This window comes from Xiphophorus couchianus, chromosome 5 (assembly GCF_001444195.1).
Source record: "Xiphophorus couchianus chromosome 5, X_couchianus-1.0, whole genome shotgun sequence".
In the NCBI taxonomy this organism is placed as follows: Eukaryota; Metazoa; Chordata; class Actinopteri; order Cyprinodontiformes; family Poeciliidae; genus Xiphophorus; species Xiphophorus couchianus.
This window is the reverse complement of record NC_040232.1, coordinates 36,945,998-36,964,290: the sequence shown is the minus strand read 5'-3', so window position 1 is coordinate 36,964,290 and position 18,293 is coordinate 36,945,998. Positions and strand designations below refer to the sequence as shown.

General features: G+C 40.2%; 2 protein-coding genes and 1 long non-coding RNA gene across 9 annotated transcripts in view; 1 reads left to right on the top strand and 2 right to left on the bottom strand.

The window, feature by feature from the left end:
* Window positions 1–18,293, top strand: part of lrba (LPS-responsive vesicle trafficking, beach and anchor containing) — a 243,144-nt gene that overhangs the window by 144,598 nt on the left and 80,253 nt on the right. For all 7 annotated transcript variants that reach the window (XM_028018763.1, XM_028018766.1, XM_028018765.1 and 4 more), the window contains one exon: window positions 562–698. In XM_028018763.1, the coding sequence (XP_027874564.1) occupies window positions 562–698 (137 nt within the window). The remainder of the gene's footprint in view (window positions 1–561; window positions 699–18,293) is intronic.
* Window positions 1,488–3,542, bottom strand: mab21l2 (mab-21-like 2). The gene has a single exon (XM_028018770.1). It carries the CDS (start codon window positions 2,927–2,929, stop codon window positions 1,850–1,852), a length of 1,080 nt encoding a protein of 359 aa, XP_027874571.1. The 5' UTR covers window positions 2,930–3,542; the 3' UTR covers window positions 1,488–1,849.
* LOC114145284 (uncharacterized) lies at window positions 13,220–14,199 on the bottom strand. Its single transcript, XR_003595653.1, has 2 exons — window positions 14,118–14,199; window positions 13,220–13,713 (listed from the first exon to the last, which is right to left on the bottom strand). It is a non-coding gene; the product is annotated as an uncharacterized LOC114145284 (long non-coding RNA).

The following is an 18,293-nucleotide window of genomic DNA, read 5'->3' as shown; positions in this document are numbered from 1 at the left end:
GTGTCAGCGCTCACCGGGGTTCAGCGGAGGGAGTTGAGCGGTGGGTCCATTTGTGTGTCAGCCCGCCGCTCCGCTGCTCTGCTGGGAAATCAAGCTCCGCGCCTCCGCGGCGCACATCTGCAACACAATGCCCGCACATGTGCAGCGCCGGGCCGGGCAAGAAGAGCCTCCGCTCGCTGCTCCCCTGAGCCCGCGGATCTTTGTGTCGGACTGGCAGAAATGAAGATGGATGAGAGATGAAGCGGCTTGTCCCCAAAGCCCGCAGTCAATGCTTCACTGACGGAGAGTCGATACTGAAAATGTCTTCAGTTTTAACGAAGTTTTTCTTTTTTTGCTTTGATTTGTGATTTATTTTATTGATTTCATATTTACGTCTCCATTGGTCCTTTAACGGCGTATTGCTGTTTGAAAGGGAGTTCGCAGAAGCACTATTAAGCATGCATTAATTTCAACTTAACGCAGCGGTGTGAGTGGAAGTTCTGAGCGGCGTGTGTGTGTGTGTGTGTGTGTGTGTGTGTGTGTGTGTGTGTGTGTGTGTGTGTGTGTGTGTGTGTCCGGCAGGCCCGGTCAACCTGAGCACCAGCGCCCAGCTCGTCGCTCCGGCTGCGGTGGTGAAAGGCACCCTGTCGGTCACCGCCTCCGAGCTCTTCTTCGAGGTGGATGAGGACGATCCGAGCTACAAGGCCGTCGATCCAAAGGTAAGCCGGGCTCTCAGTGTCTGCAGCGACCCGCTGCTGGAGCGGGCTGAATGTTCCCACTTCCTGGGAAACGCTTGAGAAGCGAGCGAGTGTTTCTTTTTCTGTCAAATCCGTTTAGAAATTAAAACTTGTTACGCATTTAATATATGTAAAAAAATAATAATAATTTTTTAAAAATCCGAAAGTATGCAGAGGGGCATTTCTGAAAAAATATTAAAAATGCTCTAAAACTCTTAATAATTTTGTCATTTTCTTTCTCCCGCAATACCGAAAAACAGTGACAAATTCAGAGAGTTCCTAGACAAGTAGAAAATCTGTTTTTATATATTGTTTTCATATATATATGTATATATATATAAAAAATATTCTACGAGGAGAGAAATAAACTTGCTGGGACCTACAGGTGGTTTTGAAACCGCAGAACTGCGTGAAATCGTTTCAATTGAACGGCGTGTGCTTATTGGACAGGAACCAGCTCGCGGTTAAATCTCCCGAACAGCACAGAAATAAATATGGCGACGGCAGTGATCAAAACTGTATAATTAATAATTCACTCATTCACCAGATGCAAATATTTGTTCGTGTCTTTGTCTGCTCTAAGCTGAAAGCGGAAATGCCAACAGGGAAATAAAAACGGAGATAAATCCCATAAATAACGCTGTTGCCTCATTTAGATACTTTTTCCATTTTTCTCTTGTTTTCCTATTTTTTTTAAATTATTTTTTATTTTAAAATATATCATGGAAGTCGAGCTAGATCTACTCGTCAAAGCATGAGGCCAAGTTGTAATTTAATTTGCAACATTTTATTAACATTTCTTCTGAAGTCACATAATGGAAAAAAAATGTAACTTGGCACACTACAATCTTTCACTTAGCGATTTTGTGCATATATTTAAATAAAAGGTTCTTCACTTTGTGAAAACATTTCAAGAAGACAGAAGGAAATGTAGAAACATTTATCAGAAATTTGTACCTTCACTTGTTTCTGCGGCCCAATTTGCTCCGATTTATTCAAAGGGTTTTGCTTTGCTACGGCTTTTTTTTTTTCTTCACATTTCTTGGAGACTCGGTTGCAGAAAGTCTTATAGATTTGATCCCAAAAAATAAAACAAACAAACAAACAAAAAAAAAAGTCTCTCGGCGCCTGTTCTATAATTTGTCCAAACTTTTGGCGTTGGTGAGGATTTCCCTCGCTAGTCTCCACGTCTGCTTCGCCGCAGCCTCCAGGGCCGAGTGAGGCTTTCCCTGAAACAAGTCCAAGTTTGGCAAGAAGTAGTGGGGGCATCTGCGGCACTGCAGGCAGGAGATGAGCTGCAGCAGGATGCCGTTCAGCCGGTCTCCCAGGCACGACTCGTCCCAGTCCGTCTCCCGCGGGTGTTTCTCGCACTCGTACAGCAGCAGGGTCTTCATGTGGTAGTTGTTGAGCGGCTGGCCCGGCAGCTCCAGGTGCCGGTCCCTCAGAGTCTTCAGGACCGACAGACACTTCTTCCTGCAGCCGCCCATGAGCAGCCTGTTCTCGGCCTCGCTGAACTGCAGCACCCAGGCGTCGCTCTCCGCCGAGCTCTGCTTCCCCGTCAGCGAGTAGCACTCTTTGGACAGGAGGTTGAAGCCCTCCGCCTTGACCTCGGCCACCCGGTTCGGTCCGGGCCAGGGGATGTGCGGCATAGGCCACTGCGCTGCGCTTCTGGGCCAGATGCCCGTGCACTTGAAGGCGGGGGTGATCTGCACCACGTACCGCTCCCTGATCCTCAGCTTGACCTCGCTGGTGTCGGCCACCATCTTCACCACGTCGCGGTAGCTGCACTTGTCCACGGCCTGCGCCACCAGAGTCTGGAACCGGGAGCGGATCTTTCGGGCCGAGAGGTAGCCCGAGGCGGTGATGAACTCGACCCACAGCGACATGCTCCTCTTGCGGCCGTCGCTCAGCTTCAGCACCGCGCAGCCGGGCAGCGAGCCGTCGTCCACGAAGTTGAAGACCCCCATCTGGTTGAGGTAGAGCACCACCTCGAACTCGTTCGGGGAGATGACCTCCATCCCCTCGTAGCGCGCGTCGATCTCGCTGAGGGAGCTGATGAAGCGGGGCTCCTGCACCTCCACCTCCTTCAGGACATCCGACACCACTTTGCAAACCTCCCTTATGGTCTTCGCAATGGCCGCCTTGCGCGCTTGGCATCTCTCGTTGTAGTATTTGTTGAGCTGGTACACCAGCTTCGCCTGCGTCGCGATCATGTTGGGGCAGAGGTCCGGGCTGTACACCGGAGAGTCGCAGTAAGTTGACGGATCCAACGCTTACCGGTAAAGCCAGAGGCAAAAGCTTCCAGAGCAGCGAAAAAGAAAAAAAAAGAAGAAGAAAAAAATGTTGGATCAAAGTTTTTTTTTTCTTTCTTTTCTTTCTCTTCTTCTTGCTTTTAGCAGCGGATGGACGTCAGTGTGAGAAGGAGGAAGCGGATAGAAATGAGTCTGAGCAGCCTGATAGATTATCAGTCCTGGTCATGAGCACTTCCAGGGAGTCATATTAAGGTTCTGGGTCAGAACCAGGTGGCTGGACGGGCTTAAAGACGCCGAGCTGCTGGAGCTTTCATCTCTTCTTCGTGCCTTTCTCTGCCCTCGCTCACTTTTCGTCCAGTCTCAGCTCGGCGCTGGGTTTGAGTAGTTTATGAATGGCTCCTTAAGAAGAGTGAAAGGGGGTGGGGCTTCTCCTCCCGCAATCATGTGCGGAGCTGTCATTGGAAGCAGCCAATCAGCGCCAGCCGAGAGGATGACGGTCCTGCCGGAGCTGCAGCAGCGGCGGCGAGGCTCACCGGGCTGCCCGCTGCTCGCAGCTCCACGCCGGGATGCAGAGCCGTCCGACTTTCAGCCCAGCTCTCTTCTTCCTTCAAGTTGATCTTTGTCTGATGCGGACGATTCGGGCCGGTCCGTTTAAACAGCAGACATTTTAGAACCTCCTCTGCGCCTCTTCCTCTCTTCTTTTTTCTGTTTTTTTTTTTTTTTTTTAAATAGACATTTTTATTTCATTCTTTTTTGCTTTATTTCTTTCTTTCCTTTCATCACCGTCATCATTAATTTCTGTCCACAGCCTTCGTGTCGCAAGTTTAGCTTAAAACCTCAGATAACCGCGTTACTTAAAAAATAAAATAAAATAAAAATAAAAAATCGTTTTTAAATTGTTTCCTAAATTAATGTAAATTAAATTGCCTAAGGCCTACATATTTTTCCACATTTGGGTATTTTTTTTCACGTTCGTGTGAATTAAAATCGTATTTAGTATGAATTGCAAATATTGAGTAGCTCAGAGTTTTTGTTTTATTGAACGCGGCTCTGAACCACCTGCAGCTCGGCCTCCGAACCCCAGCAGCTCGGTTCCCTCTCACTTTTATCCCGAACCGAAAGCGCAGATTGGTGTGTTAAACCCAGTTTAACTAAACGGACTCGTTTCAAGCATTTTACTTAACATTAAGTCAGAAACCTGATGCATATTTGGACCGCAGATCCTCCCCAAACCTTCCTCTTCCTCTCACACACACACGGTTAATTTGCCCGTGGGTTTATCTCCATTAACCTTGTCCATGCTGAATAATTTAAGCAGGGGTTTTCTCGAGGTTCTAATTGAAGTCCCTCATGACAGCTTTTATACTTGTTGTTGCTGAAGGAGAAAAAAACAACAACCCTCCAGTCAGTCAGCCACACACAGCGGTGGTGTGAGCCATACTTACACATGTCTGAATGGAGATAAATATTCTCCTGTAGGGACAGAAACCTTTAGTGGTTTTTTTTTTTGCCTTTTTGAGCTTTTTTTTTTTTTTTTTTTTTTTTTGACACTCAATCCAGAAATTTTGAAAAAAATTGTTTTGATTAAAAGTTATTTTGTATTCAAGTTGAATATATGCGTACCTTTGCAATTAAAATGTAAATGACTTTTCAAATGTGTGAAAAGATTGTGGTGTTCCGCAAGGATTGCAAAAACACAACCTTAACAAAGGACTTTTGGTCTTGCTTTCTAGCGTGAATGTATTAGTGCACTTGAAATAAGGCAAAACTAACTTGCAAGTAAGTTTTCAGCAAGAAATATAGGAGCTTGTTTTAAGTCAATGCTTTCTTAATATTGATGGGAAAATGTCACTTCCACTGGGAGTTTATTTAACTTATAACAAGACTTTCCCCCCACATTATAGGTGAAATAATCTGCCAGGGGAACAAATGCTTTTTCATTAAAATTAATGAATTATTGAGTTAAAACAAGCTCCTATTTCTTGCTGAAAAGTTACTTATGAGTTAATTTTGCCTCATTTCAAGTATACTAAGATATTTGCTCAATAGAAATTAAAGTCCTCTGTAAGACTGAATGTTTTTGCAGTGTGAAGTTCTGTTTTCTGTTTCTCTGCCTCACGGCGATCAGACCTGCTGCTGGACTTTTCTGCTGCTCTTGTTGGACAGCAGGAAATGTCCTGCATGCTAACGTCAAACTTCTCCTTCAGACTTTTCTGAATTCTTTAGAGTTAATGGGAATTCATAACCTTTATTTTACTGCTGAATGTTTTCAGATGAGGCCAAAAATTTATTTACAAATTACTCTTAAAAACTCGCATTTTTGAATACATATTTTTAGAGCAGGTCATCAAACCAATCCAAACTGAGCAACATATTTAATAAATAATAGAGATGAATGATCTTTGCCTTCATGGCTACTGCAAAGTTAAGACTTTCTACGGTTCAAAGACTGGTAAATAAGTTGGTGATGTGCAGTTATCCGAGTTAGATTTTTGATGCCCAGATGAGTGAAACAGTCTGGTGTTTTTCCTCCAGTGATGACATCAGGTTTCATTTATGAGCTCATTATTCTTTAATGTAAATAAGGCCAGTAAAACCTTTTGGAATTGTTCTTCTGGTTTTTGCTTGAGATGACAGACTGTGTTTCATAAAGGAGTAAATCAGACAACGATGAAGCAAACTGCTTGCATATTTCTGAGCTTTTTGTTAACGTCGTATACAAGAAGTTAAATGACATTTTAGCTTCATTAAACCGGTTTAGTGTATTAATAATCGATCCCTAGCGTGAAAATGAGAGTTATTAATGTGTGAGCTGGAGATTTGGTTTTTCTATGTTGCCCAGCTACAGTTGAAAGACTACCAACTTAACCAGAGTTATTTAGAAAAAAAACGTTTGACTCTTCTGCTCTGTACTTACGAGGGCAGACAGTTGTTATCCCAGCGCGGTTACAGAAGATGAAATAAGTCAGAAAAAATGCTGGGCTGTTGGATTTCAGGGTGAATGTTTCTTTCCTGGCCTGCTGCTCCTCAGAGGTTAATCGGCACCACTTGGATCCAAATGTTTGGAAGGATATATTCACTGTAGCTTGGTGAAATGTTTGACTTTTAGGAGATAAGTACATTCTGAACTACATCCTAAGGGTCTGCTTTGCTTTTAATTACAGTGCTAAATGCTGCATATGTTGGATAGGTTGGAATAAAACTTGAGGCAAAAAGATCGAGAACTTTTATCAAATTCACTTTGTAAAGTAAATAGTTAGCAACAATTTAAAATATTGTTCATTTAGCAAATTAGCATCAAAATGCAGTGATTACAAGGACAAAAATACAAATCTATAACATCGCCATTAGTTTCTACGTTTATTTTCTATCATTTTGTATGGAGCTTCCCTTAGATGAGAAAGTAACACAGAAATGATTGGATAAAGTGACCCTTTAATCCAAACTATAAATGTTTTCTGTAGCTTGGTGCAGGTGTCATCATGTTTTTGTGGCTGATGAGCTGGCCCTCACCAGCCACCGTCTCAGCTCCCCTTACCGTCCTCTGCAGGGCCCTGTGTAAGAATTTATGAAGTCAAAGCAGGTTTGTCTCACGGTGAAAGTTTTAGCTATTTCCCTCTCCCTTCCTTTCACTTATTATCTGCTACCTGTGTGTTTCTTGCACGGCTAACCTGACTGGCCTTCACGCACTCATATCTCTTGAAAACATTAGGACTTATCTGCGCTCGCGGAAAAGTCTCTCCTTGATTTATAAGGACTGGATAAAAGATCAAGAGGCCCTTTGATCTCAGCCTGTGTGACTCCGCTAAGAAGAGCACAAAAGTGTCCGTGGCTCTGCAAATCTGTGCCAGCTCATGAGCAACCCCACCGCTTCACTTTTTCCTCCCCTTTCCTTTTAGTCCTTTCTCTATTCTTCTTTTCAGTTTTTTTTTTTTATGGCCTTAGCCGTTTTCATACACGGTGCCAAATAAAGTTGGGCTGAAATGAAAGAGAAAAGACGATCTTGTCCTCCTAGACCAGGAGCACGCTGCCTTTAACGTTTAAAGAGACGTTTTAGTTCTAATTCTTGCTGAGTACATTTTGTCCAAGTTCACTTATTTGGTTTTGAAGATATTTGGAAATTGCTTATTTTTTTGGCAAATTAACTTCCATGAGTGGAACAAGGCTAACAGAGGGCAAGTAAGAAGAAATAAAGTTCTTGCTAAATATTCTGTTTTTTTTGTTAGTTTAGATATAGCTTCAAAACATGGAGGAACTTCTAAACTATCCATTTTTTGTCTCTGTTTACATTATTTATTTCTATGTGATATTCACCATAGTGGTGTTGTTAAAGCTGTAGTACATAACTTTTATAAACAAAATGTTTTTGTTTTTTACATATTTGTTGAAACTGTCTCCATGTCATGACATTATGATATGTGACAATGTGTGGAAAAACAAAAAAAAAAACCTAGCTCCTCTGCTTTTTCTCAGTCCTAACTAGAAACAACCAATCAGAGCCAGGAGGCGGGTCTTAGAGCTGTCAGTCAACCCCCTCCTTCTTTCTGTTTCTTCCTTGTAGCACAGCCTGTCCTGAATGCTAAAGCTAGTTTGCATGGCCGACAATGACGGCGAATGAACGTTTTGTTTTTTTTCTGTAACGATGAGGCATTTCTCTGAATAGGACATTTGGCAGCGAGTACACAAAGTTGATTGACAGCGCTAAGGCCCTCCTCCTGGCTCTGATTCGCTGCTTTTGGTCACTAGTGGTGCACTTCTTCAAATGGGGACAGTAGCACAGACAGATTGATCTTTTCTCAGATTATCCTTCTCACATTGTCGCAACATGGTAACAGTTTTAACAAATATGTAAAAAAAACCAAAAAAAACCCATACTTTTTATAAAATGTACATACTGCAGCTTTAAAAGACGACACGTTTCTCTGGAGCCACAGGCTGCAGAACGCTGTTTTGTCGACAACTTTCGAAGATTCCCTTCTTTCATTCTGCTGCCAGTTCTGTGGGTGTAAACACAGGGCGCAGGCGTGCCCACGCCAACATCCCACAGACATGGGAACCACCAGAGTGCATTTCTGATGTCCTTGTTCACACGTTTTGTTGATGTGCCCCGAGCCCAGAGAGAGCCAGCTGCCGGCTCCACGTCGGGCCTCAAAGAAAATCAGCGCAGGCTGCTAAGTGCCAGGCGGGCCGTTGCATCTGCTCTGCAGATAGCAGAACGGATGAAGTCACAGAGCAGATGTGCTCCTGATTTTGTGTGCGTGTGTAAAAGTCTGCGCTAAGCAGCACACACTCCATGTTAGACAGCAGCCATTAATATTGGACGCGGGGTTACTGTAGCTAAGGCGCTCCTGGTGCCTGGCCAGACTTGTTGGACCAAAGAAATACATGCAGGGTATTTAAAATGCTCCCTTAGCTTTAGTCAGTTTTAACCGTATTACACAATCTCATCAAAGTTAAGAATTAATTCTTTGAAAGTGCTTGCGTTTGTTTAACTTTCTGATCAGCAGAAATCTAAATTCTGACTGCAACTGGGGAAATATAAGAAAGCACAAAAGTCATTGAACAGTTTTTCTGAAGGCTGCAGCTCCAAAGAAAAGCTATGAATTATGCATTTAATACGTAATTTATCGTACGCTTTCATTATAGTTCTGTACTTATAAAACCTTTACTTTTTAGAAACTTTTATTTACTTTTTAAATAATGAAATAAAAGTTAATAATAATCTGTTGATATTTCAAATGTCTTCAGTGTTCACAGAGCGGCAGCAAAATGTCTTGTTTGCATTGACAATCTTTCCCTGAACAATAAGAGGATGAACGTCTTTCTATAAGCAAAGATGATGCATTCAAATATTCAAATAGTTTTATTTAGCATCTTGAGAGAAGTCATATATATACTGTGTATACACACTTATTTCACTTATTTACACTTCAAAATGAATGTGTCATATTTTCAAAAGCAAAAGTTTTGATTGAAAATGACTATCTGGAAGAAAAAACCCTTTAGTCTGCCCTTTATGTATGTGTTTAAAAACTTGTGCTAAAGAACAAGATGGAATAACTTGAACGACTTGCAGCCACTAACGTGGTGAAACGTACAGAATTTTGTACAAACAGAAATGGACGAGAAAATACTTGAGCACCTTAAGAGAAGGAGTGGACCGTTTTATCCTCTTCCATTATAGAGAATAATGGAAGAATGTAGATGAATTCATATTAAATATGAATCCTGCATGCATTATGTGGGCCTGAAACAAGAACCATTGAGTAAGCTCAAGAACATGAAAGATATGACATTGGAAGACCACCTCTTCTTATTCATGTACTTGGGTTCGTTGCATATTTAACTCATACTTTTAAAAGACATATTTATGTTTTTAAATTAGATTTGCTTCATATCTGGTCAGTTTCTTCTTTTGGTAAAAAAGTTTAGTAAAAAAAAATAAATTTTCATTCTACAAATTTGGCATAAGAAGTCTCCATATCAGACTTGTTTTCTAGTTAATTTAAATAAAAATAACTATAAAGATGCATATTAAACTTGGCCACCATTGCTTGGATCCATGAGAGAAGAGTAATCATTTGAATTCATTTCATTTGAAACGTCGGTATTCAGACTGGACCGTTTACGACTTCCTCAGGTTCCAGGGATTTTCTGAATGAATTTGATCTCCGTTCCTCAAAGTTTTCCAGCCGCTACGCCCATGTGGTTCAGTTTGGGACACAAATGTCAGTCTGCTGGGGGGCTCCCTTCCCCAACCCCTCCGCTGGCTTCACCAAGCCGTCCTGGTCACCGGGGCGACCTTCGGCTGGACCTGCCAATCACAAAGAGCCATGGCAGCCAGAGGTCTCAGAGAAGAAGGAGCCTATTGATTTTCCAGTTAGAGCATAAGTAGTGTGTGCTGTAGGACTAACGGACGGCCTGAGCAGGTATGTCATTATCAATGAGCCCAGGGAAACGGATTCCCTGACTCTCACTCATCCATATCGGTCTCTTTACGTTCCCCGCCAACCCCCGTTCGACTCTCCTCCATCCCATTCTTAGACTATTGGTCAACGCTGATGGAGCTCTTCCCAAGATGGTCAATAAATCGCTCAGCCAGAGTACAGCTCCAACTAGTTGAGTGATGGTTTGGGATGACCTTCCTTTCTGTTTCCGCTGCCCTCGTTTTCCTCCCTCTGATATCCAGTTGCAGTAATTACAGCACCTGGTAGACATGAAATGTTTCCTTAGATGGCGAGTGTCTTTTATTTTCTTCTTCTCTTGTTATGTTGCAAGATGAGAACATATTCAGCTTTGAAGATTCTCAAAGTAGTTTTTTTTCTCCCGAAGTAGAGCATTTCTGCTTTATGCACAGTTTCTAAAGTCCCTCATTGTCTGATTTGTTACTTGTTCAAAATGGAGGCACTTCACTTTCACTGACGATTAAAGTTAGCTAATGTTACATCAATCAATTAAGTTTATTTGATTGATTTCAGCAACATGGCAAAGTTCTTTACATCGGGAAAGCACAAACATCCAAACATCATACAGTCAACAGTTGCGAAAACCAATAATACACGTTACATTTTGTTAAGAGCCATTATTAGAATCATCAATACACATTAAATATGGTTGGTCAGAGTTCCATTTATTAGGGTTCTAAAGCCATAACTCTTACCATGTGCGTTCTTAAGTCTTGATTTAAAGGAAGTTGGTGTTTTGGATGTTTCACATCAGTGAAGTTGGACGATGAGTCTCAGAAAACGGTTTCCTCCTTTGGTTCGACGTAGAGATCCAACAGTTCCAGATTTATGTCCAGAGCAAAGGAAAGGAAAAGTTGGACTACACACTTACTAATACAGTCATCTGTGTGTGTGTATACCCTTGAGCATGTAGACCCATCTTACATCTGAGATTTCCTAAAGACCATCACCATTTCTAAGTCCAGATTGTTCCATTACAGACAAAGAATGGAGAAGATAGAAGTGTGTTACTTTACAGCATCACATCAATCCTTCCTGTTCTCTACTGAAGAACATTCTGTGTTGAAGTAGCAGTCCTAGGCCTGGTCCGCACATAGCCGGATATCTGGGAAACTAAATGGATAATGTGATTTGGCATTTCGTCCACATGTAAACTCTATTTAATATCAACTAATAATGATTGATTAAAAACTCCAGCCAAAATGAATATTTGCACATTCTCCTTTTTTGCGTTCGCCATGAGGAGTATGGAGTGACGTAATTTGCCGACAGCTGACATAATCTGCTTGTGCGTGGGGGAAAATATAAATTTCACATCAGTTTGAAGCACTAGTAAATAGATGTCAGTATGTTTTAGTTAGTTTTAGAAAAGCACGATATAGTTCCAATACCGTTTTCATTTTTATTTCAGTTAACGGAAATGTTTTCTCAGTTTCACTTTCCGTTCATGTACGCTAACTACGATAACCTTGGTGGTAACCAGTGTGAGGTCAGAGGTCACAGAGAGAGGACTTACCCTGCTGGTAATCACAGGAAACCACTGGACTCACTGGTCTCGCTGTCTAATGATGACTAATGTCTCACTTCTCGTCTCTTCCACAACAAACTCCAGTCTCTCCCTTGCTGCCTGTTTTTGACCCGACTTTGGACCTCCAAAGCCACCACCAGTACCTGCCTCTCACTTAACCAAGCATATCAGGACAAAGAGCCCCCCTCACTCCCTCAGCTCCCACCGCCCTGCACCTGAGCCTTACCCCTCCATCATGTTCTGTCTCTAGGGTTGACTGGACCAGCCTCCCCTCCCCTTTCCTTTGATTGATCCCTCCCCTCTCCATCATTTATCCCCTTCGTCTGCCCCCGACACGTGTGTCAAAGGCAACACACCAGCCTGATGGATAAGCCTGTTTATAGATGCCAGTCTGGCCTGGTAGGCCACTGATATTACAATCAGCACCTGTGTACCTGCTGTTCTGGCAGCCTTCGTTATTCAGCCGAGGTCAGCAGACGATTGAAAGATCGATGTCCGTGCGTCCAACATTGGAATTGTAAATGGGCCGTTGTTTTTGCCGGCGAGTTCTCCGCTGCATTTTAGATGAGGCGGCGAGTGTCCGCGGTGTTGAACGTCCTCTCTTGAACACGAGGACAACAATGACGATACCCTGGTTAATTACGAGTCTTTGAGCGATTTTAACAAACCACCAGTTTTCCCTGAGTAAAGATGTGCACTGGCTACATGTATTGTCTGTGCTAGAGAACAGAATAGATACTGCGGTGAATTCTTGTGCCTGCACTGCCATTAAGGTCAATGGCTCGTTCAGTCTGGTTTAAGCGGCACAGCCACAGGGAAACGCTGCGGATTGCTCATCCACGACTTATTTCTCCAACAGCATAACACAGATTTTGTTTCTCCGCTTCCGAAAGCCATGTAAATGTTCCACAATTCTCACACAAACACAATCTTTCTATGATAAATTACTCTTCAAAGTGGCCATCTAGGCTGCTAACCTAACAGCTCCATAAATAAAACATAGAGCATAACTTTCCTTCGCTCTGTGGATTTTATCTCTTCAATTTGTTTAATGGCTCGTTTGAATTTTGTTCCACAAGAGTGGTAATAAGTTAGTTCCCTCTATCTAGTAAAGCAAATGTACACAGTAAAAAAAAATTCCGTAAAAAAACAGGAAAATGTCCTGGTAATTTTCTGCCAGTACATTTTCTGTTTTTTTACGGAAATTCTGGTCATAAGTTTTCCGTAATTTAACAGCATTTTTTTATGTTAAATTTACCAGCACTTCTGTTAATCCATAATTGAAATTTTCCGTATTTTTACAGTACATGTCCTGTATATTCACAAACACTTCTGTAAATAATGAATTGAAATTTTCCGTTTTTTTACAATATGTATTAAAACATTCCGTAAAAAAACAGGAAAACATCCTGGTAATTTTCAGCCAGTACATTTTCTGTTTTTTTACGGTATTTTCACAGTTTTTCAATGTTAATTAACTTGCATTTCTGTTAATCCCTAACTAAAATTTTCCGTATTTTTCCAGTAAATCTGTAGTATATTCACAAGCATTTCTGTTACTTAAAAACTTGTATTTTTGACATTCAAACCATTCAAGTCTGTGTTAGACATTGACTAAGTAATAAATATAAAGCACTACATTTTAAATAAACATAAATTTAAGCAAAACTCAACTTCTTATTCAAAAGGACATTTAGACCATGAAATTTAGTGTTAAAATAGCTCATGCAGATGGGTTAACAATGAAACCATAAACAATCCATTTGCAAATTTTATTTTGCAGTTCATGGTTTTTCAATACCATATCAACACATCATTACAATATAATTACAAATTGCATTCTCAATTATATATTCAGTCAAACATATTTTTAAAGTTGTTAAGGTCAATGTAAAGTTCATTCTTGAGTCCAGACTTTGAAGTCAATTTAATAATTTTGTTAAGTTTAATTTAATTAACACAATCCAACACTAACATTAAAAAAATACAATTTTAATCTTGCAATTTGCATTACAAGATTAAAATCACAGGTGTAAACAAGGACCAACATCCAACTACTATTTTCTGAACTGCTGTCAACATAACAGAGAACATTATGAAGCATCACCTTTTACAAGAATCAAATTTTCCATGGACTGTCAAAGTCATACAGTTCATTTACAAACTTGAGCAGTCGGGGTGGAATGTGATGATGCTTCTTCCCCTTCATTTCAGCCTTTGACCCTCGTTTGGGGTTTAAGCCCAGAAAGACTCTAAAAAAAAAAGGGAATGGATACTTGAGTTTAACATACAGACAGATGCGTCCAAATTACATTATTGCAGCTGATCACCAGTCCAGTTGCAGTCATGCAACTGGACTGTCTCAACAGTTGCAAATAACTCTTTGACAATCCTCAACTATGACTAATTTGAATGAACAATCACTGAAACAACAAAATTGTTGGTACACTTCTTTTAATGAAGGCAAACCCGTAACAATCACTGAAGTTACTTGAAACTGATAAAATTGTAAAAAAAAAAGGGGAAAAAAAGATTGACTGAAAATTAAACAATGAAAATAAGACAATGCTTCTGAACTGTGTTTCAAAAGCACAGAATTAATCAATTATTATTGCTCAGACCAAATAATTCAAAATATCAACAAAAATATACCAACCTTTGTATAAATTCCAGTGTCAGGGACATGTCTTTTGGATATTTTATGTTCAAGACATAAAACATGGAGAAGTTGTAGCTTAGGGCAGCGATGGGTGACTTGATGTGGTCATTCACAATCATTTGGTCAACAGCAACTTTAAAAAGCTGTTCACCTAAAGAAACAAATCATTAATACAAGAGTTTAAGATCCACCACAGGTTACCAGAACATGTCCATAATATGTTCTAAATACGCGCAGTAATTATATAGAAAATGTTTTATTATATTAATTTTCATATGACTTTTTTTTCACGTACCTGTCAACATATTTTTCTCTGTCCTTACATTTATTCAAAATACTGTATAATCCATGGGTGTCCAAAGTCGGTCCTCAAGGGCCGGCATCCTGCATGTTTTAGTTCTCCCTGGTTTAACGCATGTGGATCAAATGATGGCTCATTAGAGGCCTAAGAGGAACATTGACTTGCTGAAAGGTTGTTACTACCACCAGGGAGAGAATAAAACATGCAGGATGTCGGGCCTCCAGGACCGACTTTGGGGACCACTGGTATTCAGTTCCAACAATGTGTATGATATTGCATCAAAATGTATATTAGCAAACTTTAACATTATTTGAAGGTTATTCTAGAAAACATAGTACATATAGAATTTTAAATCAAAAGTTTAACAGACTGAGGAAAGCAAAATAATAATAATTACACACCCATTATAAAGATGCATGGGGTGCTTGGCAGGTCAAGATCAGGACTCTCTGGATGCAGCAGCTAAGGAGAGAAAAGAAAATATACACAAAATAGAGAAATGTAAACACCAAAGCATGTAAATCTTCTAATAATGGACGGAACTAAACAGCTAATGTTTACAAAAAATAATTGTCAATATTTTTGGACAAAAAGAAATGCTTACAGTGTAAATTTACCTCATTTTGACAAAATAGTTGGGCTGGTTTCTCCTTGAAGAATTTTGCGATTCCACTAATCACCTGGACAGCATCACTTCCTGGAATATCCACCCCTCTGGACCCAAGGAAGTCCTTTATTGTCTTTTCTTTCTTTGACAATTCCTCTGCCAGTCTGGTTTGTACTGGGAAGCCAAGAAGGGTGGTTGTGTGATCAAACAGGTGGATTGCTTCAAAGAGAAAAGGCCAGTCTTCTAATAACTTGCTGATGGAGTTTCCTCTGTTGATTGCTGCTCGCTGGATGCTATAGGTTTCAGCCATCATTCTTCGAACATCAGACTCTGGAAAATGAAAATGAATTATGTATATCAGTTTTTGGGCCTCCTAATGCTCATTCCCTTTTTTTCTTTCAGAAATATGTAAATTAATTGTCCATATCCTGACTGACTTCAAAACAAATTTATCACTGGCTGAAAAAGATAATGTTCAAACAAAAAACGAACCGGAAGAGAACAAAGCTGGAGTCTGGACGTAAAAACTATCCTGTCAAAGTAAGAAAAAAAAAAACCCCCACCTGCGTCTCACACCCAGGTTATCAAATTGTGCTTAACAATTAAAATAACTACAGCCTGACATTTAAGAATAAGCACAAGCAGTATGACGCCATGAACTGCTAACTTTCACGCGCCATTTATCAACAGTTTGGATATTGAAAAGAAAAAAACGCATAACACCAAAGGCTAAATCAAGAAAACTCACAGCAGACGACGACTGTCATATATATCAATAATTTGGGGGGCTATGTGAGACACATTCTTATTAAGATGGTCGAAAAAATCAAGCTAGCAAGTTCCTCAAGAGATAAATGCAAAAATGGGCGCCGTACTTGGAGTGTGGGAAAAAAAAGAGAAAAGCGGTCACCGTTATAAATAACCTCGTCTTACTTTTACATTTCAGAACCAAAAACGGTATTTTAAAAATATGAGTAAAAACATTTTTAGTAAAACGAATGCAAAATTATACCGTATTTACAAGAAGATAGCGGTTCGCCAGTCTGAAATATTATCTATACTAATACTATGTTTTGTTTTTTTAATTTAAAAAATGTTTATTGATTTACTTTACATTACCCCAGAGGTGCCAAAAACCGATTACTCCAACTTCTAAGTCCAACCTGGGTCCAGGATACACATTCAGTGTCGGAGAGAGAGCTTTGAATGGCTACAGAACAAGATTTTGCGCTTCGTGCAGGTTCTTGTTCCCATGATGCAATGCGCCAAATTGAAAACACGGGAAAAATACCTGTAAAATGTAAAAACGGAAAATTCCTTCAAATTTCTACTGTACATTTTACCGTTTTTTTACAGTTTTTTTTTTACAGTGTATGGATGCCGGGCTGGATTGGTTCACAAGTTTTGGTTAGCTTGACCTTTTTTTGACTTTTCACTTTCTCACTACTCCAAAAGGGCCAACCAGTAGCTATAGATGAGCCACTGGTTGCAGTTTTTAAAATATCAGTTATTTTCCATGTGTTAATTTAAAGCTGAAGGAACCAGTCTGTGTGGATTTTGGAACAGTGTCAGATAACTCTGATAATTCAACATTCTGCATAAAATTGATCAATGGTTGTATTACAGAAGTGTCATCAGGAGTTAAAATTTCATCTGCATCTTGATCACTTAATTAAATAAATCCATCTTCCAAGATAATTCAGTCATCCATTTAATTTTTTAAATTCTCATACCAACTGTATTCTCATGTTATTTCAACTTCATCCTCATGACATTGTGACTTTTTTCTTTATTTTCTTATTTATTATTCTTACTTTCTTATCTTTCTCAGCTTTGCTGCTTTGGGCAAATATGAATATTTTTTTCTGATTCTAACAGACCTAACCAAGAGAAGTTTGGTCTGATCCAACTTCAGACAGTGAGAAAAACGGCGGATCTTTTTATTTGATGTTCGTAAACTTCTGGATTCAACCAGATAAACTTTGACTATAATATATTGAGTTCCTTTCCATTTCTGAAGTTTCTCTATCATCTCTCTCACCCAATCTTATTTTTTTTTTTTTTCTTCTTCTTACTCTGTTGCTTTGGACACCCGGCCCGGAGTTCCTCAAGAAGGCTGTACCCTTCACCCCACACCCACTTAAGCTGGTGACAATAGGGGGATTAAAGAAGAATTTACTTCACCAAAGCCCCACACCAACCCTAAAAAGCCTATCCATCACTAAATGGCGAAATGTAAGAGTGAGGGAAAGCGGGGAGAATGTGATAGGAACTGGCCAGCAATCTTAACCTGTTGGGTGTTTGCTATGGTAGCTTATAAGACTGAAGAGGACCAATGGCGGTGAGTCTTGGACTACGTCAATGCCACAGTGGAAACTCTTGGATGTCTCTTTGATTGTCTGAATATGAGTGAAAAGCACGCACACGACTTTTCCCTTTCTGTCATGTGCTGATTTATAAAAAAAAATTTTTTTGCATTTCATATTCTTATATGCCCAATGATGTCATGAACATCGTAGAGATAAGTGGTGTAGATGTTTTTCTTGTATTGTAAACACAAAACAAAACCCTTCTAACAGTTGCTTCTCTACCAAAATTATAAGTTCTCTACACTTTATAGAAGGTGTTAGCAGCTTCATACCAATAAAATATAGAGTTGTGCATCTTCACTGCTTTTTGACCCAACTCTAAGATGCAAAACGGCTGAAAAAACCCCCTGATTTAAACATTAGAAGGAAACAAAATTGGGGTCCTCTTCTTTCATCTTCCCCACTGATTATTGTCATAATTCATGAAAATTACATTTTGGTCACAGACTTAAAATTCATGGGGCGTTTTTTTGCTCTCTTGCCACTTTCGTTTGTAATATTTCAGGGTTTTACTCCTACAATTGAATGTTTAATGAATCTGTGCACTGAACTCTACTTTTCTGCCAATTAACCCCAGAATCACTGCAGCGTTTCCCTAAATCCACACAAGACCTTTCTTTTCTCTTTTTTTTTGTCCTCGCACCAAAAAGGGATAAGCTGCCACAAATAGGAAAGGTGGGGTAAAAGGCTAACCTGTTAGCAAACAGTGAAAAGAGTGAGAAAAAGGTTTTAATCCTTATTAGGCTAAATTCAGACTAAGTGGCCTAAAAAAAAAAGAAAGGTCCTTTCAAAGACGACTTTCTTTCTGGGAGTGTAAACTCTTGCTGGGTGACGTTTCAGGCTTAATACTGGAAGCCTTTGGGCCTCATAACACTGCACTTGTTGCAAGCTGTGGT

What these genes read in the sequence shown, in the direction of transcription:
- mab21l2 (XM_028018770.1), bottom strand. Translation starts at nt 2,929, where the DNA reads ATGATCGCGACGCAGGCGAAGCTGGTGTACCAGCTCAACAAATACTAC.